We start from the raw sequence: 26,493 nt of genomic DNA on the forward strand, positions 1-26,493 counted from the left end.
TTTCTTCTTGACTTTCACAGATTCTTCCCCAGAAGCCCAGCCCAAGTACATCAAAGGCGGCAAACGCTACGGCCGGCGGTCCCTGCCGGAGTTCCAGGAGTCGGTGGAGGACTTTGCCGAGGTGACTGTCATCGAGCCGCTGAGCGAGGAAGCGCATCCCCCGCACATCGCCTCCAGCGGCTGCGAGGAGGTGAGCGGGCAGGGACCGGGCGCTAGGGTGGGCTGCACCCCCCAAACATTGCTGCACCCCCCAAATGTCGCTGCTCCCCACACCGTCCTCGGGTGGTTTGGATGTCCTTAGGGTCATCCCAGCGAAGGCAATGGACGCCCTCCTCGCCTGTCCCCAGGGATCAGCCGTGCCAGGCGGTACCTCCCTTGCTGCAGCCCCGAATTCCCCGGGTGCCGGCGCCACTCGCTTCCCTGCACCCCTGGCTGCAGCGCAGGCCCGCAATTAAGCAAGGGCTGTAACGCTGCCTCTGTGGCTAACGAAGTGTGGGCTGGGAGCGAAGCGAGCAGAAGTAGAACGTCCTCATCTGTTAGCTCACCTGCAAAAACCCGGCCGTGGCTCCGGCGCCCTCTGGTAGAGGGGATGGGGAAGAGGGGTGGTGAGCGGCAGAGCTCCGCAGCGGGCGGCTGCCTTGGGACAGTGCCCTACCGCCAGAGCCACCAGCTTCTCTGGTCGGTCCTCTGCATTTTATCTTCCAAGCAAACAGCTTGTGTGCTCCTGCATGAAAGGAAAAGGTTGGCCATGCCGAGAGCTGCACAGCTCTCAGGAGCCCCCATGCCCCACGTATGCCTGTCCATAGGCTTGCTCAAAAATCCAGATGTTTTTTCCTCCCTGGTTTTGTGATCAAAATTAGTGGCTCTCTTTGTGCTAGTGCTTTCAACCCCAGAACCTCCTCTTGCTTCTCCAGAACAGAAAAGCAAAAGGTGAGGAGTGGTTGGGTTGCGTGCATTAGCGAACGGCCACAGCAGCGTTTCCCTGGCGCGGGGCTCGTTCCAGCCTGCCCCAGTTTGCCCAGTATTGTCAATTCAGCGTCGCGTGTTCAGGAGCGCGTGGTGAGAGTTTTCCAGTGGGAAGGAGAAATGCTGCTGCTTTCTCCCCTCCTCTGTCTCCTGGCTTTACGTCTGCTTACCTAGAGATGGGGGGCTCTGCAGCCAGCTGCGTAGGGGGATGCCCAACCCTGCATGGGGAAGCAAGGGAGAAATTTCCAGTTTCTAGTGTTATTCCTATGCAGCTGAGCTTAGAAATAAATACAAAAAACTCGAAGAAAAGCTTTTCCACCAGAGCCAGCTTCTTTACCCTGTTTTCGGTAACCTTTGCGCACCACCATGGGGATGCTCATCCATCTCCTGGTGCCGGCCACGTGGGCTGCCCTGACCTTGAAATCAATGTTAATCTGCCCACGACCCCCAGGGAAGCGATGCCCTCGATAGAAGAGGCCGCTCTAATCTCACTCCTCTGTTTTAGCTGTCGAGGAGGTGTAAAAGGCTAGCCTATTAACAGGGCCAGTCAATGAACTCAACTGGTAGGTAACCGTGCTGTGCTGCCCGCTGGCTGCATCAGTCTCCTGGTGGGACCTCTTGTTGCACCTTTTGGGGTGGATGGGATGGTTAATTCTCTTGCAACTTGAGCAAAATTTGTAAAATCCCCACTTTCCATCTTTATCAGCATTACTCTCTTGTCTCTAAAAGAAGATCCTTTCAGTATGCCTAGGAATTAGTTGCTTGAAGACATTAGGGGTCCCGGGGCTGAAATGCTGGGTGGTGTTGGAGACTCCTGAAGCATTGACTTCTTGGGGCTCAGCACAACAAGCAGCCTTTGCCCAGGTTTCTCCTGCTGCACCTATAAACACGCTGCTGCCTGCGTTCTGCAAGCCTGCCTCCAGCCCAGGGTGTTTTGCTGGCCTGAGAACTGGGGCACTGTGGCTTAATTGGTGCTTTCTTTCAACCGGTGCCAATTAAAAGGGCTCAGGCTCTGTCTGAGAGGCTTCCTTCCCCTTCTTGTCTCTGTAAACATGAGAGGAGAGGCTGGAGGGCTGGTCTGTGCGTGGGATCGGCTGCCCAGAGAGGCTCTGCCACCTCCCTGGTGGCTTTCCAGGTGCCAGTGGACAAAGTCATGAGCAGCCGGGTCTGAATTCGGCGCTGACCCTGCTGTGAGCAGAGGGTGGTGTAGGGATCCCGAGGTTCCCTCTGACCCGCATGAGTTTGTCCCCATGGATGCTGCTAGGTTAATGGGTGATGAGAAATGGGTTGCTCTGGCAGCTTTATGGATGTGGTGCTAATGGAGCTGCAGCCGTGAAAGCACCTAGAAAGGCAATGTGAAAGCTTGCGGTGGTCAAAGCTGTGCATCTCTGGCTGTCACTTGAGCTTGTTTGTCCTGAACTCTTGATACAGGTGATGGGTCTTGTTGGGCTTTCAAGCCCGTGGCAGCTGAGAGCTGGCCCAGTGTCCTTGGGAAGCGCTGTGACCTTGCTTTCGTTTCCTTTTCGCCTTGCATTACACCTGACGATGATGATCTGTGCAATGGCGTGGGGTTGGGATGGGAGCAGGTTTGGTGGCCATGGGGTACCGACCCCAAGCTGGGGGTAGGGCAGCAGCACCCTTTGGCTCACGAGTCCCCAGCAGCGCACCCCTGGGCACACAGCCAGACGTGGCCAGTCGTAAGGCCACGCGGACTTCCAAACCTCAGCATAGGGCATCTGTCATCTCCCCTTCCCCAGCTGCGGGCTCTGCTCCGGGAAAGGTCCCTCCTGCTTGCAGCTTGTAGAAACCGCTGTCGTGTCCCAGCTCTGTCCCTTCAATGCCTGCGGAAGCCACTCGCTCCCCAGACATCTGTGTGTTTGCTTCTGCGTGGGGTGGTTTCCAGCATGGCCCGGACTCTCAGAGCAAAACCTTCTGGCAGGGTCAGGCTGAAACTCTTTGCCTTTGGGAGTTCACATTTGTACATGGAGGACGTGAAGGGCAACTAACTGTCCTGTAAAGCCAGGATCTGCAGATAACAGCTCGGGATTGCGCTTGCTCCCCGCAAAAGTGCGTTGTTGATGTGACTCTGATGCTTCGCAGCTGAAGGCAACCGGCAAAGCGGGGTGTGGAGATTTGCCGTCTTTCGGGGTCTCTGCTCTGGCTGCTCCGAGCAGGGAGCTGATCTCTGGGCAAGCACGCAGGCAGGGAGAAACGGGGGCCGTCAGCATCGGTGCGAGGCTCACCTTGCCACGTGCGAAGCAGAACAGGCTCAGCGTGTGCTCCTGATCGTCATTTTAATTAGCAATATATTCTGGCGGAGAACAAAGGTCTGTCTCGCTGAAGCAGATGGCGGGGGGGAGAGGTTGCTGCCTTATTATGGGGAGAGGCCACCGCAAGCAAACAGCACAGGCTGCAGATGCTCACCCGGGCCCCGGGCTGGAGGGTGGCAAGCATTGAAAGCCGCGGCCATCTGCTCCTCAGCCCGGCCAAGCACGTGCCTGCCCAAATAATAATAATGCATTCCTGGGATCGCCGCTCCCGCGTGCGGCCCGCCGACGTGTGCGACCCGCATCCAGCTGTAGCACCATCGGGGCCGGGGGAACAATGCCGTGCCTGACATCGGGATGCGCCGGCCCCCCACGCCCGGCCCGGCCCCCCTTTGTCCTCCCACCGGCGGTGGCCGACCCCGAGCCCCCGCCGCACAAAGGGACCCCATCGCCCTCCGCAGCGGGGCCCCAGCACAGGGAGGGAGGTCACACGAGCTCCTCGGGGTCGGTGGCAGCGGGCTACCAGCCCGCAGCCCCCCCGCTATATTCAGCTTCTTCGGGTTGTTGGTATTTATGGAGTTGCCGTGTGTTCGGGGTTCTTGGTTTTGAGGCAAGTCCTTGAAGTGAGAGGTTCTGGTGCTAAGTGGTTTAGATCTGATTCTATATAAAAATATATATATGTTGCTTAGGCAAAAAGACTTGGACGCAGCGGTGGACCCCCCTTCTGAGCATCACTGCCCAGGTTCCCCTCAGTGCCCCCTGCAAGGACAAGGAGGAGTGGCTGCAGGGTGGTAGCTCAGCCCAGCACCCAAAGAAACCTGCTCCCAGCACCCAAAGAAACCTGCTCCCAGCACCAACTTGGCCGTTGCATATGTACGGGCACTTATGGGCTGGGGTAATGTCAGCTCATGCATTTTTGGGAACACGGGCTGCTTTCTGCCTTTGCAGATGGTAATTTGACAGTACCTGTTGCCTCAACGCCTGCTTTTAGTGTGCTTGCCCTGATGGTTTATCAGGAAAACCGGGAATCTGCCACCCTAATGCCTCGATGGCAGTGCCAGCCAGACTGCACTTCTTTGGGCCAAAATCTGCAGCTTTCCAGTGCAGTATTGTATACGTTTTTGGAAAGCCAAGGTTAAGCCCCGGTCTCCATCTGAGGCTCTCCCCGGTTCCTGCCCCGGGCCTGGCCCCAAAAGCAGAGGGGTACATGGAGAAGCGGCGGCGGCAGCAGCCGATGGCCCTTGCCTGGTCCAGCAGATGAAACGGGAGCAAGCAGCAGAGCTAAAAAAAGTCCAGTGACCTAATCCAGTTTCCATGGTAACGGTGTAGATTAATGGCTTTTAGCTGTAATCTGAATGAGACTTACTGAACTTTTTTTATGTGATGATTTAGAGCCTCTTTATGCCCTGGGTGACTTTGACTTCAAATCCATCACTCACGTGCAGGCAGAAGTATTCACTTGTAATGGTGAAGTAACATCTGCCGATGCTGTTGCTAAACCAGAAGTTATTATCGCTGAGCTTCGTGTAGGAGTAAATACCCCCGGCTGGTACAAGGGTGGTAGAGACAAGACAGCGTGTAGTACATGGGGAAATCATTTTAAACAACGTACTTCTGCCCTGCTCCCAGTGCCGCCTGAGCTGATGTGGTATTGCCACAGAGGAAGCTTAAAACCAGCAAAGAATGTGGGTTTTGGGTTTGTTTTTGGTTTTTTCTTCCATTTAGCTCAGTGGAGAGCTTGGTGGCAGCACGGCTCTGTCTCCTGACCTAGAGCTACAGCTAACAGAGGTGTTTTGGAGCGGGCTTGGCCAAGCGCGGGCTGCTGGCCCTCGAGCTCTGCGGGCAGATGGGTACCCCTTGTCAAAAGGGAAAGCATAAAGCAGCAAAAGCTTCATTTCCCAAATCACACGTGCTCTGGAAGCAGATGTCCCTATTGCACTCGTGGGTTCATTGCAGCTTAATTACCTGTCGTGGATGCGTGTTCACCGGTGCCCGGGACACCCGGGCTCTGCGGCTGGCGCGGGTGACGGGGATCACCCGCAGAGGGGAGTGGGGCTGTGGGATGGTGTTGGGCCACGCAGGTTTCTGTCAAGGGCTACCCATGATGGGGATGCTCGAGACTTGAGGTGTGCTGGACTCGCGTCCCAGCTCACAGGCTAGCTGCGTACGAGACCTGTGGGCCACAGGTAGCCGCTCCGCAATGGGAAAATAGGGTGCTGGAAGGAAAGGATAACTCACTCAGGCAGTGCCTATATGCAGCTCATGATCTTCCCTGTGTTCATCATCTTGACTGTCGATACCTCTAAGACAAGCAGCATGGTTTGCTTGGAAGGCAAATCTCTCCCTCCCTCCCCATCAACCTGCCGGGCTCTGATCTGTCCCCTCTCGTGGGTCGCTTGCGGGGCTCTAGGCGTCTTTTGCTGCAGCTGTGGTTTCTCCCCACCAAAGCACCTTGTGTGCCAGAAACAGACAGCATCAAAGAGCCGGGGACTGCCAGCCCAGCCCGTGGGGAGCGGGGAGATGAAAGCCTGGTGGCGTTGCTGGAGCCCTGTAGCTCGTTTGATGCTGATCGCAGAGTCTTTCATACGGGTGATGTCTTGCAATAGTAATAACTCGGGAACCTTTTGTTTTCTCCCCAGCACTGGAAGACGCGAGACAGCGAGGAGTATGAGGCCGAGGGTAAGAGCAAACAGCAGCACTTGTTCTCTTTTCAGCTTTGAAGGTGAATCAGAGGAGCACTTTAAGACGGTCTCGGGCCAGCTGGGTGCACTGAGCAGTCCCAGCCTGGCGCAGTGCAGAGCTCGGGAAGGCGTGCCTGGGGCAAGCAAGCCCCAAGATGGGAATGAAAGCTAAAGCGGGGCTCCTTGGAGGGCACAGTTTGTGCCTTATCCTCTCTGCCCTCTTTTCGTCCTCCCGTCTGGTGCAGAGGCTGCTCTGCTGCAGGTGCTCCCGCTCTCCCTGGCCCCGTCACCCCCAGAGCAGGAGCTAGGGCTGGTCCTGGTCCCCACGCCTGCCCTGGGAGCTGCAGGGCTGCTGGCTGTAGTGGAGCAGAGTAGGCACTAGATGTCAGCACGGACCAGTCATTAAATATTTCCTAATTGTCCTGGAAGGGAGAGCAGGGGGACCCCAGGATGCAGAGAGGGTCCCCGTCCTGCATCACGGCAGCTTTGGGGCTGAGCAGGGACAGCAGTGGGACATGTCCTGCTTGGCTCTGGGATGGGGCCACAGATTTCCTACTGCTGCTTCAGGCAGCGGTGCTGGAGGGGACCCCACAACATTCGCTGACAGAGTCACAGCGAGTTCCTCTGCGTGCTTCTCCTATCACAAGGCTTTGGCACGAACCCTCAGCGCAACCCACAGCGCACAAAGATGTGTTCATAACTCAACCATGCAACTCTTAATTGCTTCAACACCTCAGCTGCTCTCTATGCCCTACCCTGTCCAATAAGACCAAATTTTTGCTCCAAAAGCCACTTTTCCAGCCCCGGGATGAGGTAGCGGATGCAAGGAGGTGGCCTCGCAGCTGAGCCAGCTCTGGCTGTTTTGTGTCTAGCAGCTCTGTGAGCACTTCTGGCTGGGTGAGACTGTGCTCCAGGCGTTTGATGGAGGTAGAGGAAATGTGTTCAGCTGAAGGCTACTGGGTTTTTTTCTTCCCCTGAAGGGGTGTTTGGAAGTACTTTAGATCAAAACGTACACTACAGTCTACATTCAAAGGGGATGGGAGTTCAGGCAGCTCCACCTGGGAGGTGACATTTATGGACACAGGCAACCACTGAAGTTCTCGACCTGGTCAAGGTATATATGGGTATGCAACTTGCTCAGTCCTCTCTCTTGATCTCATAACTGTCCAGAAGAGGAGGGATTCCTTCTCCATCCATGCCAGCAGCCAAGGTGGCAGGGCTGTGATTCCCCTGGCCACCAGCCCACGTTGGCCATTGGACTCATCTCCCTGGAGATCCTTCTGGCTGTGGTCGTGGCTGCAGCCCACCCTGCACCTGGGTGTGGGGTCCCCTTGCCTGTGGTGGCACACGTGAGTTGAACACTGAGCAGGATCTGCTCCTTCTGGTAGAGTCCGATAGCTGTGCTGGTGCCGGTAGCCGTACCCCAAAATTACAGGTGTGCTCTGTGCAGGGTGAGGTACGGCAAAGGGTCCCATGGGGTCTGAGCAAGGAGGGAAGGTCTGTCCGCTGCAGAGTCCTCTCCGGTGTGCAAAACCCCCCTGATCTTCTGGTGGTTGCTTGTGTGCGGTGGATGGGCAGAAACCAGAGCAGTTTCCCCCGTTTCCAGGGCAGCTGCGCTTCTGGAACCCAGATGACCTGAACGCCTCCCCCGGAGCATCGCTGCCCACCCCAGACTGGATAGAGGAGAAACTGCAGGAGGTCTGCGAGCACCTCGGCATCACCCGGGACGGCCACCTGAACCGTAAAAAGCTCATCTCCATTTGTGAGCAGCACGGGCTCCGAGTGGCGGCCGGGGAGGTGAGTGGCCATGTATGGACCCACTCACACCAGCGCGTGCGGCTGGGTTTTAGCGTGGCCTCCGCAAAGTCTGTCCTGGGGTTGACCGCAAGCCTAAAGCACGAGTGCTGGGTAACAGGTTGCGACTTGGAAAGCGATTTTCAGCTCCAGCTCGCGGCTTTCTAGCGAGTTTGTTGGTGTCGAACCATCAGGTGTGGGAGGCTGCTTGAGCAGAAGGCAGCTGCCAGCCTCACTGACACTGTAGCATGCGTGTCTTCTCATGCAGTCGCAGAGTAAACTGGAATTTAACAACATATCCTAGATTCCAAGCATGTCTCTGTAATCCCAGAAATCTTCTAGCTAGACGGTAAATATGGGTTAAAATATACATAGATGGTTGCTTTTGACTTGGAGAAGGCCTGCGGGCAGCTTCTGTTCTCCAGGAAGAGTCCACAAGAAAATTATTTCTTTAGCAAAAAAATCTCTTGTCGATTTAGGATTTAGTTTTATAAAAAAAAATCAGACTGTTTTGCATCTTAAAATAACACTGCTTGTAATCATTTCCTTCATAAAACATGTTTCTGAGCAGGTATTCCTTTGCAACAGAACATTTTCAGGATATTAAGGCAGAAAATGGAAAAAATAAACTGTAAACAAAGAAATAGCAAGGGACTAATCTTAACATCTCTAGTCCTAATAAGGTTGGTCTTGCTTTTCAGAAAGTAGGCTGCCCTGAAGCGTAAAACAGGTTTATTATAACCTTGCAGTGTCTCGCTATGGTTTTTTGCCTGGTCACTTCATGAGCTGCTGGGGTTTTGGCATCTGTCTCACTATCTTCACCGAATTCCTGAGGTCACCCTGTCTCAAGAGCGGAATGAAACGAGGGGTTTTCATGCTGCCTCGCAAGATGGAGGCTCCGCGATGACCGGGAGCTTACACGCTTTTACAGGCAGGATTTTGGTAGCGTATGTGGCTCTGCAATTTTCTGAATGCAGGTTGCTGTACCAGTGTTAGGCTGATGCCGTGTACCAGGTGACTCTTGCTTTGCTCTTTTTCTGCAGAGCCTTAGGGAATAGGATGTTTTCTGTCGTGCCAAATTGTTACCGCGGTGTTTTTGGCAGTAGCAGATGTGATTTCTACCCCCTGCTGCTTGCAGGTGCTTGAAGAGGTGCTCCATAACCTGGAGCAAGATGGCACCATGAGCATAGAGGACTTCTTCTACGGCTTGTTTAAAAACGGAAAGTCACTGACACCCTCGGCGTCTACTCCATACAGACAGCTGAAACGGCACCTCTCCATGCAGGTGAGACCCTGGGGTGGATCCCAGGGTAAAAGCAGGAGGAGGGGGAGAAGTCCTGGGCAAATTCCCCCTAGCCTGTCTCCTCCTCTTCCCCCACACTTGTCCCTGTGGTGGGCAGCCTTGGATGGCAGTGAGCTGCTGCTCCCTGCTCTGCCCGGCCGGGGAGCGGAGCCAGGGATGCCCCGGGGAGCGCGGCAGCACTGTGGGCCCGGCTGCCTCCAAGCGAGAGCGATGGGGTGAAGCTGCTGCAGGTGTCCTCTGGGCGTGTTGGGGTGGGGATAATGCAAAAAAACCCACCCTCGTGGTCAAGGGGAGATTAAAGTAGTGTGGCTTGGAGATGGCTCTTGCAAGCTGTGAAGTGTAGTAAGTAAATGGTATAAACTGGATGCGGGGGGAATCACAGAATCATAGAATCGTTTAGGTTGGAAAAGACCCTTAAGATCGAGTCCAACCGTTAACCCAGCACTGCCAAGTCCATCACTAAACCATGTCTTCGAGCACCGTATCTATCTGTTCTTTAAATACCTCCAGGGATGGAGACTCAACCGCTTCCCTGGGCAGCCTGTGCCAGGGCCTGACAGCCCTTTGGGTGAAGAAGTTTTTCCTAATATCCAACCTAAACCTGCCCTGGTGCAGCTTGAGGCCGTTTCCTCTCGCCCTATCACTCGTTACTAGGGAGAAGAGACCGACCCCCACCTCGCTATGGCCTCCTTTCAGGCAGTTGTAGAGAGCAATAAGGTCTCCCCTCAGCACCTAGAAGCAGTGCCCTGGGCTAGGCTGGAGGCTGTGGGCATGCAGAGCCCGTGTCTCTAATTGGGTTTTTTGTTTGTTGGAGAGAGAGTTTGAAATCTACTGCCTATCTTTGCCTGCAAGCGGAGGGCTATAGCGAAAGCGCCTGTGCACGTGCTCCCTGCAGCCTTCCGAGGGGAGGTGACTCTTGAAACCAAAAATGGACAGTGGAAAACACTTTGGAGCATTGAGGGTGGCTCTGAAACTGTTCCTCCTTGGATTTATTTTAAATCCGAAGGGCCTGGTTGCGCTGCGGTGCCGTGAGGTCAGCAGCGGCACTCCTGCCGGGTATTTGCTTGGCAGTGAGGAAAAGCAGACCGTAATCCTTAATCTCCGGAGTACTGTTAGCGAAATTACACATTTAAGCCTTTCTCGTCGCGGGGTGGCCAGATGCCTGGCTCCGCCGTGCCCCGTCGCACCCTCTCCCCTCTCCCGGCAGTCCTTCGACGAGAGCGGCAGGCGCACGACCACCCCCTCGGCCATGCCCAGCACCGTCGGCTTCTGCCTCTTCTCCAGCCTGGACGACGGGATGGGCTACGGCTGCGCAGAGGGCATCCTCGACTGCTGGCACCAGGAGGGCATAGAGAACAGCCAGGAGATCCTGAAGGTAACCAGCAGCTCCATCTCACCCCCTTTATGTACTTTTTTCCCCAGTGCGGGATGCTGGACTGTACCTGGATTATTTTTTCCCCCCTTTAAAACTCCCAGTGCTAGCAACAAGAGTCTAACTGTTCTGGGAAGCTGGGAAGCATCCCATAATTTCCTTTATTGAAATGATGGTGTATCCCAGAGAGGTAGAAGTTAATGATAAAACTGTAACGTGACTTCCAGCTTAGCTCAAAGAGGTCACCTATATTTGTAGAAAGCAATTTAATTCCTTTACCTCACTGAATAGCTGCACCCGCAAACCTTTTAGCACTGGGATGACCTGAATTATTGCTTGCGCTGCGGTGGAGGCCAGCACTTGAAACCCTGCCCAGTAATTAGTGTTCCATTATACAGAGTAAAAGGGTAATGGGGGTTGCAAATCAGATACCTGAAGTAAACCCCATCACTGTTCATCTCACTAGAAGCTGTGGGTGGGAGAAGATAATTTCACGTGTCCGTTCTGAGACCGTCGCTGGGTTCCCAGCAGCGACGATGGCAGATTTCTCTTGGCATTTAACGTCCGTGTGGATATCGAACATCCAGGCTGTAATAAACCCTGCCATTGCTCAGGCTTTAAAACCCACGTGTAGCGTGGGCTCGTGCCGGCCAGTTCGACAACGTGGTACGGCCTTCCCCAGACTTGCGTGGTACACCTTTCCTTCTCTGCTGCCTGTGGCTTTCCACTGCTAACTCGCCTCATTACCGGTGTCGCCGGGGTAGTTTCTGCGGTGTTTGCAGTGTTTCAGCCCCACCGCTGCCCTTCGGCGCACCGCTTTGTGCTCCTGCAGAGTTAGGTGGAAGGAAATTACAGCTCAGAAGCAAATTGTAACTTAGAAACCTTCCAAGAGGTGGGATCCTTGCTATCAAATACCTCCTACAAGGCTGCTTCTGTGTTGCCTCTATTGCAAGAGTTTGGTTTAACATGAACATCTTCAACCACTTTTTTGCAGCATTTGAATATGTAAAAAGGCCAGTGTAGCTAGGTCCTCTAGAGAATTAGTATTTTTAATCAGGCCTGGGCTTAATTTCCTCTTGGTCTGGCAGCACAACCAGGACACTTTCCGTCTCCGCAGCTGGCAGCAGCTCTTTAACGTAGGAAGGTGGCAGAGATGTGTGGTTTATTGCCCCAAAGCCATTCGTGACAGGTTAATCAGCAAGTAAAGATCTCTTCTGAGCCTCCTCATTTTATTCTGTCACTTCACGTACAAATGCCTCCGGGCTCCTGCAGGGCAGGAAAGCTCGTCCTGCTCTAACGTTGTGGTGTTTCGCAGGCTTTGGATTTCGGCTTGGATGGGAAGGTGAACTTGACAGAGCTGACGCTGGCGCTAGAAAACGAGCTTTTAATAACCAAGAACGGAGTCCACCAGGCAGCCCTGGCAAGCTTCAAAACGGAGATCAGACACTTGCTGTAAGTCACCAGGGTCGCCGGCTCTGCCGCCGCCTCGCTGCCCTCTCCCTCTGGCCAGGCAGGAGCTTGAGCAGCAGCTGATGAATGATGGTTTGTAGCGTCTCTCCGAGGGGCGTCAGCGTGGTGCTGCCGTTTTGCTGGAGGGCTGGGTTCTGTGGCAGCTTGGTCAGAAACTTCTGACTCTCATTTTGTGTGGTTAAAACACTCAAACCCAAGTATCGCAGAAAAATGTACTTAAAAAAAAAAAAAAATCAAAGCAGCAGGCTGTCTCCAGCCCCACTCTGCAGTCTGGAAATGGTCATTGCAGTGGTCATGGATGGCCAAGGAATGCAAAACTTGAGACAGAGGCTGGAGCAGTTTGATAAGCGGTACCTTTAATCCTAGCTGATTTCTTGCAGTAGTGGTACGTAGGTTTTGCCATGCGATAGAGGTGCGGGTGAGGTACAAAAGCACCATGCACCCCTACTTTTTTCATTTGAAAGTCAACGCAGTTTGACTTTGCACTGGGCTTGCCGTGCAGGATTCTCCAGTGAGAGAGTGTAGGAGATGGGAAGCATTTCCCTGTATGTATATTTATTCACTTATAAATTATATACCTGTACTACTGAAGCTCAAGTTTGTCTTCCCACAGACGAATGGATCATCTTGGCCACCCCACTTTGGAGACCCTTGCTCTAAGCATTGCACCCTCAGTTTTGCACTGGTGCCTTCCTGTTGCGTAGCTGTTGCATCCATCTGCTATGTGCGCGAGCTCCAGCTGTTAGTGGTGTTTTGTTTGTGCTGTAAATTTTTGAATAGTTTAGATATTCACCGGCTTATACGTCCACCTCCATGCAATACCATAGTTGACTTTTGATGGCCATTAAGATGGTGCACGTCCTGTTACCTATCAGCTCATCGCTTGTACTTGCAAGCTGCCCGTTTCACTTGTATGGCTACAAGGTGAGGCTTCCCATGGTTTGCGTCTACATGTCTAAATACCTTTTTACATTCACTCAGTGGAGAGGTTTGTTATTAAGCTCCCATCAAGAAAGCTGCTCCATGTACCAGATCTTGCCAGGTTGGACCTAGTGTAAGGATGAAGTGGCAAAGGTAATAAAACGATGAGAAGAGGTAAACGGGGCAGAAAGCGGCCTGGCGAAATGGCATAGCGCTGCAATTCAGGGGGCTAGAGCACAGCTGAGGAGTTCACCTGTGGAGGTCTTGGGACCTATGGGGATATCAAGACAGGTCCAGAGCTATGTATGCAAGTTCATATCTAGTGACTAAATGCCGTTGATGATAAAAGACCCTTGGAGAGCTTTCCAAGCTGTTCTCTGACAAGCCTTGCAAGTACCTTCTCTAGGGGAGCCAGGAAGGGTGACCTAATCCAGGCCGGCTGTGCTTACCCTAGGGAGAGGGTTGACCAAGTGGCCAGAGAGAAAGAGAAGCTGCGGTCGGACTTGGAAAAAGCGGAAAAACTGAAATCCCTGATGGCCTCTGAAGTGGACGACCACCACGCCGCGATCGAGCGCCGGAACGAGTACAACCTCAGGTACGGTGTCACGGTTCAGCCCTCCCCTCCTCTTTGGGATCACTGCCACGGCATTGCAGGGACTTGGTAACGGAGATTGTGACTTTGGGCTGGCTGGTTGCCACCAGGCTTCACTCACAGCGGTATTTGCTGCCTGCTTCTTTCTGTGAGCTCTTCTTACCTCTGATGCCTTCGTAGGAAGCTGGATGAGGAGTACAAGGAACGGATTGCAGCTCTAAAGAACGAGCTCCGGAGAGAGCGGGAGCAAATCCTGCAGCAGGCTAATAAACAGCGGCTGGAGCTGGAGCAGGAGATAGAAAAGCTGAAAACCGATGAGAATTACATCCGGGACCGCCTGGCCCTTTCCCTGAAGGTAACGGGGACTACGTGCAGCTGGCATTTTCCCCCCAAAGGCAAGGATGCCCAAAAGTGGGGAGCAAGGCTTGCAACGTACTCCTTGGTGAGAGGATGCGTTACAGTCCGCGTTGAGCTAGCTGAAAGTCATTTCAGCAGCGAGATAGAGATGTATCCATGAAAACTGTTTTTTTTTGGGTCACCTTGATAGGTTACTCCTTGGATTCGTAAGGCTCTGGTTCAAATCTCTGCTGCCATCAAGTGCAGAGTCTGCATGCCTGCGGCTATCAGATGGGCTGTCTGCCTTGCTGGCTGTTTGGCTGTCGAGCCAGGAGATAATACATCTTGATGAAGCTTAATATTGCTTAAAGAAAAAAAAAAAATCTCGAAAGCAAGTTTGCAGTTATTCCTTTGGATAAACTATCTGCTGTCTAATGCAATTGTATCATTCACCCATGACCCCACAGATTCACACCCTTTTCCACCATTTTTTTTAGAAAACACTGAAGTCACAACTTTTGTCTGAATCTGACAGCTGCATAACCATATAATTTACATTGTTTTTTAAACCAAACAAAAGTTAATCGCAATGGTGTTGTCTTACAAACAACATCAAAAGTGCTGACAGTTGAAGGGAGCTAATACCTCTGTACAGGTGTTCAGGCGAGCAGCTTTTGAAGGGTTTGGGCGTCCTGTGAGCATCAGGAAAACTGTAAAATACTCCTCAAGCAGCCACCTGCAAGGTGAGAGGAGCAGGGAGCGTGGGGATGGTGAGCCAGCTGCGGGCCCGGCGTTCACGCCTGCTGTTTTGCCGTGGCGAGAGGGTTGTATGCGCGTGGATGACAAATTCACAATTCCTGTCTTTGGCTGAAGCTTGTAGCAGTGTCGTGCTCTGACCTGACTGGGAGATTACTCGTTTTCTAATGAGTTACCACGTGCTAATGTTTTCCTTCTCCAAATGCTGAGGCTGTTTGGTTTGTTTGGTCCAGGAAAACAGCCGCCTGGAAAGCGAGCTATTGGAAACGGGAGAAAAACTGGCCGAGTATGAAAGTTTGGCAAGCAAACTGCAGAGGAACTTGGAAAACGTCCTGGCTGAGAAGGTAAATCCTCCTCTTCCCAGTATGCGTCCAGAATTAAATCACTTTTCCGTTACTACGTTCGAGCTGGCAATTGAACTCATAGCTGGAGGCTCTTGGGGTCCCTACTGTCGTGGTTTCACCCCAGCCAGCAGCTCAGCCCCACCCAGCCACTCGCTCGCTCCCCTGCCCCCGGTGGGATTGGGGAGAGAATCGGAAGGGTAAAAGGGAGAAAACTCATGGGTTGAGATAAGAACAGTTTAATAATTGAAGTAAAATAAAACAGAATAGTAGTAGTAGCAGTAGTAATAATAATGTAATACAATAATAATATACAAAGCAAGTGATACACTGTACAATTGCTCACCGCCCATCAACCAATGCCCAGCCCGTCCCTGAGCAGTGATCACTGTTCCCCGACCAGCTCTCCCAGTTTCTATACTGGACACAATGCCATACGGTATGGACTAGCCCTTGGGCCAGTCTGGGCCAGCTGTCCTGGCTGTGTCCCCTCCCAACTCCTGCACCGGGCAGAGCCTGGGAAACTGAAAAGTCCTTGACCGGTGTGACCACTACTTAGCAACAACTAAACCATCAGTGTGTTACCAGCATTATTCTCATCCTAAACCCAAAACACAGCACTATACCAGCTACTAGGAAGAAAATTAACTCTATCCCAGCTGAAACCAGGACAGTATCCACCCCTTATTCCATACCATATATGTTATGCCCAGGTCTTACACTTTCCAATACATTCCAATTAATCACCATCACTTTTTCAGTCTTTTGAGATATATAGATATATACATACACACACAGAGATATCATTTCCTTAGTCTATGGGCTATCCCTCTAAAACATTCGTTGAGTTCATTTAGTCCCTGACTTTGGGCTCCATCAATCATGACAGTCTTTCAGGGCAGGAGAGGTGGTGTGTGGTGGTGGGTTGTAGCATGCTGAAGCCAGCTCTGGTTCCATCACTGCTGCACTTTGCTCGGTTTCCTCAAAGTTCATTCTTCATTAATTTGGGTGATTCTTACTGTACACTGTTGGTAGGGCACATAGTAATCATAGAAGTGATGACATCCAGTATTGTATAGCAACTAACATCATACAATTCAGTTCACTGGCTAGTCTCACCCAAAAACAAAGCCCCTGGAGGTACACGTTGGACTTCCCCACCCTCCCCCATCCCCCACCAAGTGCACCCAGGTCCTTGAGCAAAAGCAATCCCATGAATGGGTTTACCCCTGCCTGAGGCAGGAGTGACCCAGACTGTCTGCCCCAGCATATCTTTTATGTGCACTACAGGGGCTTTATCCCCCTCTACAGTGCATAGAAGTTTTGACTGGGCAGGGCCAGCTCGGTTGGCAGATCCCCTGGTGTTGACCAACCAATCATCCCGCAGATCTGCAGGGATTTTTTCCCCCGGGACATAGTTTTGGATAGACCCAACGTGCAGGCCCTTTCTAGGACAGATGATACACGAGGTGCTAGGTGTTACGTGGCATCTCTGCTAAACTCGGGTGAAAATCAAGGTGAATGGGGTTGTGTTACAATAAACTCATCAGAATATCAGCTTCTCCAAAGGCATTTCTGTGCCTGTGCATCTATAGACAAAGGCTCCAGTACTGGGATTCTCGCCCAGCATCTGTTTTCCAGACTTCTTTAAAGTTGGGATTCTTTATCAAACTGAGATGTGCATATGCTAAGCTAGAAAGTTGTGGTCTGCCATCAAAGTTAGCATGCAAGCTGTGGTGAGAGAGCAGCTAGGATTTGTTAGGGAGGTTGCTTGTTGTCCCCTACCAGCAGGGAAGCAAAGCTTCTGTATTTAAAATGAAAAAAAAACAGAGGGGAGAGGGCGCAGGCTGCAGGACTGCTTGCGAATGGCATCCGGGCTGCGATGCAGGGCTGTTTGATGGAAGAGTGACTGGATCCCGTTCGTGCCGTTTCAGTTTGGTGACCTGGATCCCAGCAGCGCGGAGTTTTTCCTGCAGGAGGAGAGGCTGGCGCAGATGAGAAGCGAGTACGAGCGGCAGTGCAGGGTAAGTGGAGCCTGGGGCTGGGGACCCGGCACCCGTCTGTCCATGGCCACCAAGAATGCCCTTACTGCCAACTATACACTAGCTATTTTTTGATTTATGAAATAAATTTTGCCCTAATATGAATTCAGAGTTGCAGGAACTAACGGCAGAAATATATATCCAAGTTTGATGGTTTCCAAAACAGCAGTATTTTCTTAAAATAAAACTGAAAATGTAAAGCTTGTTGTCTCCTCCCCAAATCTTGTATGGCTGACATACTTCTTTAAGGTGGGCCCGCAAGTAGCTATTTAGGTATCTACTTTCTGATGACTACTATGGTTATGAGCGCTTGGCTCATCCGTTCTGTGTGATCTTTTTTTGTTCAGTGAGGTTCCACCTTGGCAAAAGGCTGTCTAATCTGAAACAGCACGGCAGCTCTGTTAGGAAGGTGCAGTTTAAAAGCAAAGATTTTCCTAGAAATATTTGCTGAATTGATAGTTCTTGATAAGAAGTTGCTTGAATATGCAATTGATTTTTTTTTTTTTCTGAGTACGGTCAGATATGAATCGGTATTCAAGGTTCGCTTTCTGACCCATTGAAATCTGCAGAATTGTGTGTTTAGGGGTTCAGGGCTTCATTTTCCTCAATAAGCACCATTCGCTGCGCTGAGCCCGTGGCGTTCGGCACAGGCGCTCGGGGTATCCCGCTGGCAAGTGGGCAGACGCACCAGATGGTCAATGCAGGCATGAGGGTACCTCTTTCCTAATTTGATCTTTTGCTTCTGATTTGATATTTCAAGTAGATGGTGTTTGAGGAGGTATTTCTAAACAGCAGCTTAGGAGCATTTTCAAACGATCGAGAAAAAGGTTGTAAGAAGAAGGAATAAAGCGGAAGGTCCTGGAGCATGATATAGGTGATAGGATAACGGTTGGACTCGATGATCTTAAGGGTCTTTTCCAACCTTAACGATTCTATGATTCTATACTTTAGAGGCAGAATATATACAGGCTCTCAGTCTGAAGAAGCTTCTGCTCCTTTAGTAAGAAACACATCTGTTTACTCGCACAGTTTGGAACCTGGGGAAGGGCATTGCTTTGCTGGTAGGAGGATGAGTAACTGTGGCGTGATGGCAGAATTATTGACAAGTCTTTGCCTACCGTAATTCCCTCCTAAATGTCTCATCGTGGAAGTGTGTTGATGCACAGATGCTCGGCTGCTTTGGTTGCTTTCCCTCAGGCCTCTTTTTCCCCGCTCCCAGGAGCTGCAAGACCGGATAGATGAGCTGCACTCGGAGCTGGAGGAGTACCGTGCCCAAGGCAAAGTGCTCAGGCCTTCGCTGAAAAATTCACTGTCGGAAGAGTTTGACATTGATATGAAAAGTCATGGCAATAGTGGTATCGAGCCTGACCAAGGTAAAGCACATCTCCTATATGACCAGCTTCTGTGCTGTGGGTATTTATGCTAACATCGTAGAGGCAATTACGTGAAAACTGTCCCATACCTTCACACCGAGACTGAAACACCACCTCCGTTTTGCGGGATAGTGAAATACGGCTGCTGTACCATATTCAACACAGAAATTAATGTTTGCAGTTCCTTGTCTGTGTGTGTGATGGGAATCTGAGAGCTGCAAGTAGCTGCCTAAACAAATTTAAATTGATGAAATAATTCTGTTGAGAATGTATCTCTTTGGGCTTCAAGATTACATATATAATTATTTTTAAAGGGCTTGGTTCAGAAGACTGCAATCCATTAAATATGAGCATAGAGGCAGAAATGGCTATTGAACAAATGAAGGAGCAACACCACAGGGATCTACATCACCTCAAACAGGAGCTTGAAGACACAGTAAGCTATTTTAACTTAAAACAAACCTTCCCAGCTTCTCCAGCCTTTTCATACAAGTGGGATGGTCTTGGAGAAGGACTTTTTGTTCCTGCTCAAATTATAACCTTTCTGTGAATCTAAGCCTCTCCCTTCCCTGCTCCTTCCGCACGTTGCCGTGTGATGGAGAGGCGCTGGAGAAGGCTGCAGGAGATCCCCCTGCCGCCCACCGGCTAACGAGAGAGCCGCCAGCCTTTCCTAGGCGGTACTGTGTTGCCTGCCTTGAAAGCCTGCTGCACCTGAATCAGCCACCTTGTTCCTGCTGGCATGGGATAACTGTGGGTTCGAAAGGCTGCTGGCACTGCTAAGTGCTGTGGTTGTGCAGTCCGGTGGCGCTGAACTGCGACCTGTGCTGTGGGAGTATGGGAACTCTACTGTTATGATACCCGTGCTACTGAAAATGGGCAGTTGGCTTTTCTGGGTGTCCGTCTGCAGGTTAATCTTGCCAGACGTGCAGAAATATCTCCATTGGCTCTACGTGGAGAAAGCTTGGGTGGAGATGTGCTTATGAGGCTAGGGCAGCTCCACTCCAGTGCCCATCCACAGTGCCAGGGTGAGCTGGCACAGCCTTGGGCACAGCACAAGCCCCCCACCAGCCCACGCCAGCATCCCTGCCGGCGTCGCAGTGTTTCTAAGCCAGCGAACCCTGCCCCGCTCGGCAGCGGAGGCGCAGGGGCGTAGAGCTATGATCTATTCATCTCACGCACGGCATAACGCGGGTGCGCTGCAACTGTGTTGTGACGAAGCCGGGATGGGAGTGGGAAAAGGGGGCTCATAAAAATATTACCTCCAAATCGTTACTTTTCCTTAAGGGTTAAAAAAGCAAGCCTCGTCTGCCTTTTCATTTGGGGAAGGTTTTGAAAAAGTAATCAGTGAAATAAAAAGAAAGTCTGCTTGCAATTTGCAAAACTGACTTAGGACTTAAAAGTTGTTAGTGGCTTCTCTTTTTTCACAAGTTTGCTTAATGGAAAAGTATGAATTTCACTGGTTTCTAAGTAATAATCACCTTTATCCCGGTAAGAAATTAAGCTGAGCACTTTAGCATTCTTTGCAGGGGAAATCAATATAATATGCTGAGGTGTAAATCAGAATATTCTGTAGAATACATGGGAATATATAATACAGAAATGGTGAGGAAACATCTCTCGAACATTCTGCAGAAAACGAGCCAGTCCAGTCTGTTTTCCTTTTTGTAGGTGAGCCATTACGAAAAGCAGCTAGATGAGACAAAAATCCACTGTGAAAAGGAGCAAGAGGATATGAGGAAGAAGTACACTGAAGAGATGCATGTCATGGAAAAGCAAATAACTGGCCTTAAAAATCAAATTGTGGAGCTGCAAGGAGAGGCAGCACTGCTCAGAGAACAGCAAGAAAAGCTTGACTGTAAGCATAACGATGAGAAAAACAAACTAAAAATGAGTTTCGATGAGGAAAAAGCCAATTTGCAAGAACTACTGAGGCAGGAGCACGAAGAAGACGTTAGGGCCAGACTGGAGCAGGTAAATGAGAAGTTTCGTCAAGAACGGGAAGAACTGGTTCAAAATGGTGTCTGGGTGGAAGAGAAGATGAGGGTTTTGGTGCAGACGCTGCAGGAAGAGAAGGGAGAGCTGGAACGTGGCTTTCGTGAGCAGCTAAAAAGGATGGCAGAGGTGCACGCCCTGGAGAAGGATGAGCTCCAGCAAGAGCTGCTGAGGAAGCACGAGCAGGACCTGGAGGAGGAGAGGTGAGTGGCCGCGCTGGCGGGGACGGTGGTGGTCTCCGCTGCCCCTGACGGCTTGGCATGGTGACCAAGGTGAACCTAGTGCAGAAACGACTCCTGGTGCTTAATTCAAGTGCGCTAATTGTACAGTGCTGTTACTTGTTTTATTCTAGACCACTGGGCTGCTATCCCGGGGCTTTTTCTTCTGACCTTTCTCAAGCAGATACTTATATTGATTTTTAGGTCACCCAGAGGCAACAATAGTGTTAAAGCATAACCAGGCGTGATTAATTTAAGCTCTGTTCAGGATCCCTGTGCTTTACAAATCCCTGCTTTGTACTTTTAAAGCATTTGGGTTTTCAGAGTTCCTTTCTGGAGAAGGAAAGGGATGGCTGGTAAACGCGTTTAGCCAAGATTGAGTGTCAAAGGAAAGCGAAACCATCCTGGGGTGGCAGGGAGAGATGGGGGTAAGAACATCTGCCCCCACAAATCCAATCACAAGTATACAAGGGCATATATTGTACGCGAAACCTTTTCCGAGGACATTTCATGAGCTACACTTTTCCAAGGCAATTAGATTTTTATCTTTGAAGTTTCAACAAATTGCTTCAAAGTTAACTTTGGCTCTCAGAAACACCCGTCAAATAGTACTTCATCTAAAACTCGGTGAAAAAGTAATTTTTCAGCTTGTTTTATTCAGCCTAAAAAGCCATTTGAATCTTTTTCTGAGTTAGCCCAGAGTTTAGTAATATCTTATGTTAACCATGTTTAGGAAAAAAATGGAAAGTGACTATAACAGAAGAGCATCTCATGCAGAAACGCAGTTTTCTGTCGAAACACAAACCCTTGTGAATAAATACGAAGAAACGATCCACAATCTGGAAGGACGTTACCAGCGAGAGCTGCATGAACTTGCCGACCAGCACAGAGAGGAGAAATCTCAGTGGGAGTTTGAAAAGGATGAGATCGCTCAGGAGGTTGCCGAAGCTCATGAGCAACTGAAGGCAAGTCTGGCAAATGAAAAGGCTGTTTCTTCTGCCTTGACCCAGGAGAAAGATCTCCTGGAGAAGACCTTCAAGGAAGAAGTCAACAAGCTTGTGTGCGAGAGGGAGCAGCTTCAGAAGGAGCTGCAAGACCTGAGGAATGCTGCTGAGAAGCAAGAGAAAAAGCTGAACGATAAAATAACGCAACTCCAAAATGCCCACGCAAAAGAGCTAAAGAACAAAGAAGAGCATATATCCATGGTGGAGGAAAACGGGAAGCTGGTTAGGCAAAAGCTGGAGAGGCTTGACAGTGAATATAAGCAAGAGAAAGAGCTCCTCAATTCCAAAATTCTTGCTTTGGAGAGTTTAAACAAAGATATTAGTGTAAGAGCAGAAACAGACAAGGACGAGATGAGTTTGGAAATCTCAAATCTTCAAGGGAAAATACAGAAATTGCAGTGGGAGACCCATAGTTTTTCTGCACTACAGAATCATTATAGGCTCCTGGAAAATGAGTATGCGAAAGCAAAGAGCAAAATTGCTTCTTTCTCCGGTATGGCGCCTCTGGGAGATGATGCGGATGTCCTCTTAAATCTGCAGAAAGTGCACGAGCAAGCCGTGAAGGAGAATGTCAGAATGGCTGCCGAGATTGTCAGGCTGCGGCACAGGCTGCAAGCTGCGGAGCGGGGGCCCGGGCCGCCTCCCAGTCCCGGCGGCTCTGACTCTGGCTCCGAGCGATCTCCGCTGCCCGATGAAATAGATCCCATTTTTGAAGGGTCGCCCAGCGATTGTAAGGATGCGGAGAAGGGCACGGATTGGAATGTCCTTCCGCTTTTGGAAGCTGATACTACAGACCTGGAGGAAATGACTGAGATGGATTCAGATTTGGAGAAAGCATGGGGTAAAGCTCGAGCAGGCGGCCGTGCGCTCGCGGTGCAGATGGGTCAAGGAAGTAAAGCAGCACTGGAAGCTGCTGGCAATCAGGATTGTGACAAAAATCAAGAGCTGCTTCCTTGGGTGCCTCTGCTGCAAAATAAGAGAGATCTTGAGAGAGTTCCCAGACCAAAAATGCTACACAATGATGTTAAACAGCAGAAGGTTCATCTGCTAAATCACAGAGTAGCTCCCCAAAATAAAGGGTTTGTTTCTGATGCTTTGAAGCTGCAGGTTGAGCTTGAGAAGGCTGAAGAACTGAGTGAAGCCTCTCTCCAGCTCGATCATGCTCCTGGGTCAACAAACGGTGACCTGAAAAGCGTAATAGCTCAGCTTTGGAAAAGGGTCAAGGAGTTAGAAGACAGATCAATGGCACAGGCTAAACTTCTGTCACTACAAGAAGAAATTCAGGTAGAAAATGAGGATCTGAAATCCGAAATGGTAAAGTTAGTTGAAAAAAATCAAGTGCTAGAAGACAACCTGCGTAAGCTGAGAAGCCTTCATTGCAAGCTAGAAGAAGGTAAACGGGAAAATATTAAGCTCAGAACGGAAAACACACAGCTCCTCCAAAAAGATGAAGAACTGGAAGATGTCCAAGAACAAGATGCGCAAGGAAGGAACGTAGATGTACCCAGTGGCAAGTTAAGACTGCGATGCCGGCTTGGGAAGCTGGAAGAACATGCGGCCACATTTACAGGTCAGCAAGAGAAGCACACCCAAAGCGACAGCATGGGGAAAGAAACGTCGGCAGAAAAGAGGGAGCCGCAAGAGCCCAACAGAAAGCTGAAGGAGCAAGCTGCTGCTCTGGTTCACCCAAACGACACGCATTTCCACGACGAGAGAGAGGAGAGAAATACAGCGACGCACGGCTTACAGAGCACGTGCACTGAGCTGCAGCAAAAAGTTGATCTTCTGAGGTAACGTACGCTTCCAAAACTTTGTGGGAAACGTGCCGGCCCCGCAGTAATCAAACGTGCCGCTTAGAAACTAACCTAGCGTCCTGCTCCTCGCTTGGTAGCCGCCTGCGTGCCTGCCGGGCGGTTGCTGCATTAACCACTGTAGCCTAACTTTGATTAGAAAACAGTGCCTTGGACCCTAACTACTAGCAAGCAGGCTGATTAATCACGGATAACGACGGTCGAAATAAACGCGTGTGACTTACTCCTCTCTGACCGTGACCTAACACGAATGGTAAAACAGGAGCGACCTGCCAGCTCTTCTGTCTGCGGATGTAGTCGCCGTCGCAGTCTGTAGTTTACGGCACTTCAGAACCCCCCGTATTTTCATGTCCGAAATACTATGGTAACGCTTCCAGAATGCTTTTAGCTTTTACTAATATCACTTCTTCACTCGGTTTGCTCCCTTCTAGTGCTGAATGGGACTTGGAATGCTAAAAGTGCTTCTGTTTTTCTCATTATTTAAGTTAATCGAGAATTATGGTAACTTTTTTTCCCACCATGAGCACTTAGTGTTAGGAATCCATCAGGTGTGCGATATGGTAAATACCATTATAACACAGAGAATATCATACCTTTTACCTACTGGTTTTTAACTGCTGTATTTCAGCAAGTATTTTTTCTTTTTGGAGGCCATAAAGTGGCTACAAGTGGCTGAATTACTGTTCAGCGCCAGCTTCCCGCAGGAAATTGTTCTTTCAGGTATTGCACCATGGCGAAGTGATTTCTGCGCGGTCGCCTCGGGGCAGGAAAGGCGCTTTCCAGCCCCGCTGTTCCCAGCACACCGGACTCTGGGAACAGCTGGGGGAAGAGCTCGCTCTCCTGGCAATCTGCATATCGTGGTGTTAAGCTGTTTAAAGTTGTTATTTGTAACTTCAGGCCTGAAAGGTGTAGTGCAATATTAGTGTAAAACTTTTACTAGGCATCTTAGTTTTTAACCAACTCTAGCTGTACAAAAACAGGCACAAAAAGCCCCTTTTTTAGTGATCTGGGAAGCACTCTTACTAAATGAAATGTAAAATCCATATACCATTCATACGTAAAATAGGCAATTGTAGTCTTGTTTTGAAATATTACAGGCAGCTTAGGCTTTTCCTAATTTTTCTCCCTGTGGGCCTAGATGATATACAGAAACACTTTTCACTTGTCTCGTGTCTCTGCCACAGATGTGAAGCTGAGAAGCTCAGAGAAGAAAATGCTATTCTAAAAAACGAAGTGACTTTATTAAATGAGGACGGTAGTGCTTCCAGCCTGAAACTGAGGGAGCTCAATGGGTCCCGGGAAGAAATGTGGTAAGAACTCAGTGGGGCACGTACCCTGTGTATGCCTTCAGGCTCTCGCTGCGGGGCAGGCGTGATGGCTGCATCCCTTCTCTCAAAGCTCCTTCGCGTGTTAGATATTCTACAAAATTTGAAATTGGGCTTATTTCGTGGTGCCATTGGAAATCCAGCTAGTTGACAGTCTATTCCTCATCCTTTTCACCTGCCCCAGCTTGTCTTGGCCATTCCTAGAGCCAAAGCAGAGGCTTAACCGTAGGAGTTCAGCTGACCCAGTGACACACAAACACAGGACCTGCTTGGGAGCCAACCTGATGCAGTTCTTCTTGCTTCAGCAAAGGCAGAGCTTGTTGGGCTGGCGTAGCCTCAGAAAAGGCAGGAGGAGGAACGGCGTGACAGGGTATTGCAGCGATTTGGTCTTTTGCAAGTAGATAACCATCCGTGATCCTGGCAGTATTCTTCCCTTCTAGCAAAGACCTACGTGGGGTACTTTGAGGAACTGAGCACTTGCCAAGCCTATGCAAAACAGTGATGCTAAGCAAGAAATAAATATCCAGAATTACCATTTCTGGTGATGTCAAAACCCAGCCCGTTCTTGTAGGCGTGTATATTAACAAGTGACCCTAATGTTAATGAGCTTTCATTTTTTCCTTAGGCAAAAGATAGAGGCTGTGAGAAAGGAGAAAGTGGCTGTACAGAAGATGGTTGACAACCTGAAAAAGCAGGTATACGGACTGAACCCATAACCTTCTCTGTAGAAATCATCACCATATAGAAGCTGTTCCTTAGGTGGTCCCAAAGGCCACAAAAATGACCATTATATACATTAAACTTTTCGATAACTGTTCTCGTTAACTCTTTGGGATTGATATGAGGCTCGTTTGATGTGATCAGAACATAACTGCAACACTACTGTAACTATCTAGCTTACAGACTTGAGAGCGCTTTCCATAGTCAGCTTGGAAAGTCTATTTAATAGAAATATAATGTTAAAATCTTTCTTTTGTAGTCTTTGTAGGTAATGCTCTGCAGTAGCCCATGGGAAACAGAGGTTATGTGACTCAGCCTCTACTTATTTCCCAGCTAGCTGGGTCTAGGAATGCTGCCAGCTGTGACCCTTTGCTCGGATCCACGAGACTGCTACTTTTATCTGAAGGGTGGTTTGTTATGCTAGGCAAAGTAGAAGGTTTAAGTAGCTCTTACATTCATGCCCCTCTTAGTATTGGTTAGTAAAATTCTACTTGCTCAGAATAATCTACTAGCTCGCCAGCGTAACCCCCAAAATATACATCAGGATGGCAAAGGGAAGGAGGAACAGAGCGGTGTGCCAGATGGCTGATACCATACTGATATAATTGAGGCCAATTATGAGAAATTAACAGTTTGTGAGGGTGACCGTCCATGCAACAGGCCATCAGGGAGATTCCTATTTGATTTGGCCTACAATTTAGGGCACGGAGCAAGTTAAATAGCTATAGGGAACTAAAGCAAGCCGTGCTGCTGGGGCCCTGCCTGTTACACAGAGTGCGGTTAACATCCGTGCCCCCTGGCTCGGAGTCACCACTGCATTGGAATGACACTTGTCGGGTTTTTAATCATCATAATGGAATGGAAAGGTGTTAAAAATCTCACCCCCGGTGTAAAAGCAGCCGTAACTGACACTGCTGTCCTGATTCAGGTAGCAGACCTGAAGACCAGGAACCAGCAGCTGGACTCTGAAAATACAGAACTTAGCCAGAGGAACTCCAAAAATCAAGCAGATGTGCAGGATCTTAATCAACAGCTGGCAAGGGTGCTCAAGCAAAAGGAAAGGGAAGCGGGAAAATGTACCCTGGAAGAATGGGAAAAGGAGAGACTGGTGCTGAAAGAGGAACTGGAAAACTCCAAAGTAAAGGTATGGGATTACACCATCTCTAACAGTATGAAGCAATTGAACTTTTGGGAACGCAGAGGTGCTAT

At 50.2% G+C, this 26,493-nt stretch overlaps 1 protein-coding gene across 3 annotated transcripts in view; it reads left to right on the forward strand.

The window, feature by feature from the left end:
• The window catches only part of NIN (ninein), a 67,632-nt gene that overhangs the window by 20,003 nt on the left and 21,136 nt on the right, over positions 1-26,493 (forward strand). For all 3 annotated transcript variants that reach the window (XR_015702131.1, XM_087746883.1, XM_087746884.1), the window contains exons 4-20: positions 21-190; positions 5,873-5,912; positions 7,521-7,711; positions 8,847-8,993; positions 10,219-10,386; positions 11,699-11,835; positions 13,229-13,369; positions 13,547-13,721; positions 14,692-14,802; positions 16,734-16,823; positions 18,061-18,214; positions 18,529-18,650; positions 19,883-20,409; positions 21,158-23,218; positions 24,424-24,549; positions 25,190-25,259; positions 26,213-26,428. Coding sequence is in view for 2 of the 3 variants with exons in the window: in XM_087746883.1 (XP_087603009.1) it covers positions 21-190; positions 5,873-5,912; positions 7,521-7,711; positions 8,847-8,993; positions 10,219-10,386; positions 11,699-11,835; positions 13,229-13,369; positions 13,547-13,721; positions 14,692-14,802; positions 16,734-16,823; positions 18,061-18,214; positions 18,529-18,650; positions 19,883-20,409; positions 21,158-23,218; positions 24,424-24,549; positions 25,190-25,259; positions 26,213-26,428 (4,646 nt within the window). In the remaining variant the exon portion in view is untranslated. The remainder of the gene's footprint in view (positions 1-20; positions 191-5,872; positions 5,913-7,520; positions 7,712-8,846; positions 8,994-10,218; positions 10,387-11,698; positions 11,836-13,228; positions 13,370-13,546; positions 13,722-14,691; positions 14,803-16,733; positions 16,824-18,060; positions 18,215-18,528; positions 18,651-19,882; positions 20,410-21,157; positions 23,219-24,423; positions 24,550-25,189; positions 25,260-26,212; positions 26,429-26,493) is intronic.

Source organism: Nipponia nippon, unplaced genomic scaffold (assembly GCF_047370975.1).
Source record: "Nipponia nippon isolate SJK-2023a ecotype South Korea unplaced genomic scaffold, ASM4737097v1 scaffold_11, whole genome shotgun sequence".
Taxonomy (NCBI): Eukaryota; Metazoa; Chordata; class Aves; order Pelecaniformes; family Threskiornithidae; genus Nipponia; species Nipponia nippon.